This window comes from Polistes canadensis, unplaced genomic scaffold, assembly GCF_001313835.1.
Source record: "Polistes canadensis isolate GaletaPanama2010 unplaced genomic scaffold, ASM131383v1 scaffold_172, whole genome shotgun sequence".
Taxonomy (NCBI): domain Eukaryota; kingdom Metazoa; phylum Arthropoda; class Insecta; order Hymenoptera; family Vespidae; genus Polistes; species Polistes canadensis.
Genome location: NW_014569719.1, coordinates 58,365 through 59,492, shown reverse-complemented (window position 1 = coordinate 59,492; position 1,128 = coordinate 58,365). Strand labels below are relative to the sequence as shown.

The 1,128-nt window shown below is 30.3% G+C and overlaps 1 protein-coding gene across 1 annotated transcript in view; it reads right to left on the bottom strand.

The window, feature by feature from the left end:
* LOC106789229 (heparan sulfate 2-O-sulfotransferase pipe) overlaps positions 1 to 626 on the bottom strand; it is an 18,464-nt gene extending 17,838 nt beyond the window's left edge. The window contains exon 1 of the mRNA XM_014753290.1: positions 566 to 626. Coding sequence (XP_014608776.1) covers positions 566 to 626 — 61 coding nt within the window. The remainder of the gene's footprint in view (positions 1 to 565) is intronic.
* Between the last annotated feature and the right edge of the window lie 502 nt (positions 627 to 1,128).

Genomic DNA, 1,128 nt, shown 5'->3' with positions numbered 1-1,128 from the left:
GTTTGACATATTGATGGGAATACTTTATTATTCTTTTCTAGTATTTTGTGAGCACCCATTCCTGGAATTAGGGCTATCCTAATTTCTTTCAATTACGTTTAAAATATGATATATGGATTTCTGAGAAAGTATTGGGAATTTAGGGGCCAAATTTGTTACGTGGGTTTGATATATTGAGATGGGAATACAAAATGATACTTTTCTAGTATTTTGTTAGTACTTAAGCCTATTTTAATTTCTTTCAATTACATCTAAAATAAGATATATGAATTTCTGAAGAAGTATTAACAATTTAGACATCACATTTGTTGACGAATTGAAAACATGATTCTCATGCTCAGGTTTTATATTCCAGAAGTGAACCCCTACCTTTCTTTTTAATTTTATTAATATGGAGTATAAGTAGGAATAATGTGTGAAATAAATGGGTTCCCATGCTTAGGGTTTTGCATATCTAAACTAAACCTGTCTTCTTCTATCTGATATCTCAAAAAGTTTTAATCCATTATCACAAGGAATCCATTACACGATTAAAATTGATAATCAATGAAATGATCATACTTACCCGATGACAATTGTTTCCCAGAGATTAGTTCATCCTCTCCCGGTTGCAAACGTACTTCCATTTTTCTAAGACGCGAATGCAATTCTCTCGTGTGTAGAAAAAGAAAAAGCGTACAGGAAATACCGACCAGTGCGATAAGCTCGATGGTTCTGCAATCAGAGCGAACAATGAAACAAGTAATTTGTACAAAATATATTTCTTTTGTTGCTTTTGTCATTGTTTCTTTTTTTTTGTTTCCTTTTTCAATAAAATCTTACTTAAGAATTCAAACGAAAATTTTCAAATCATATAACGTCATTTTTTCGGATACGTAAATGTATCATACATTTAAATAAAATTACTACAAGAAAGTATCCTTATTTTCGAGAATAATAATAATTATTATTATTATTATTATTTGAAGGATTTTACGTAGAGACACAAATAGGAATGTAGAAATGTACGTAAAAACTGTTGTCGGCCACTTTTGTAAATTACAAGACTACGGGGATACTTTGATTACGCTCGTAAGATAAATTTCATGTTAAGGGTACTCGTTATTGTTCCACCATGAAATAGGTATA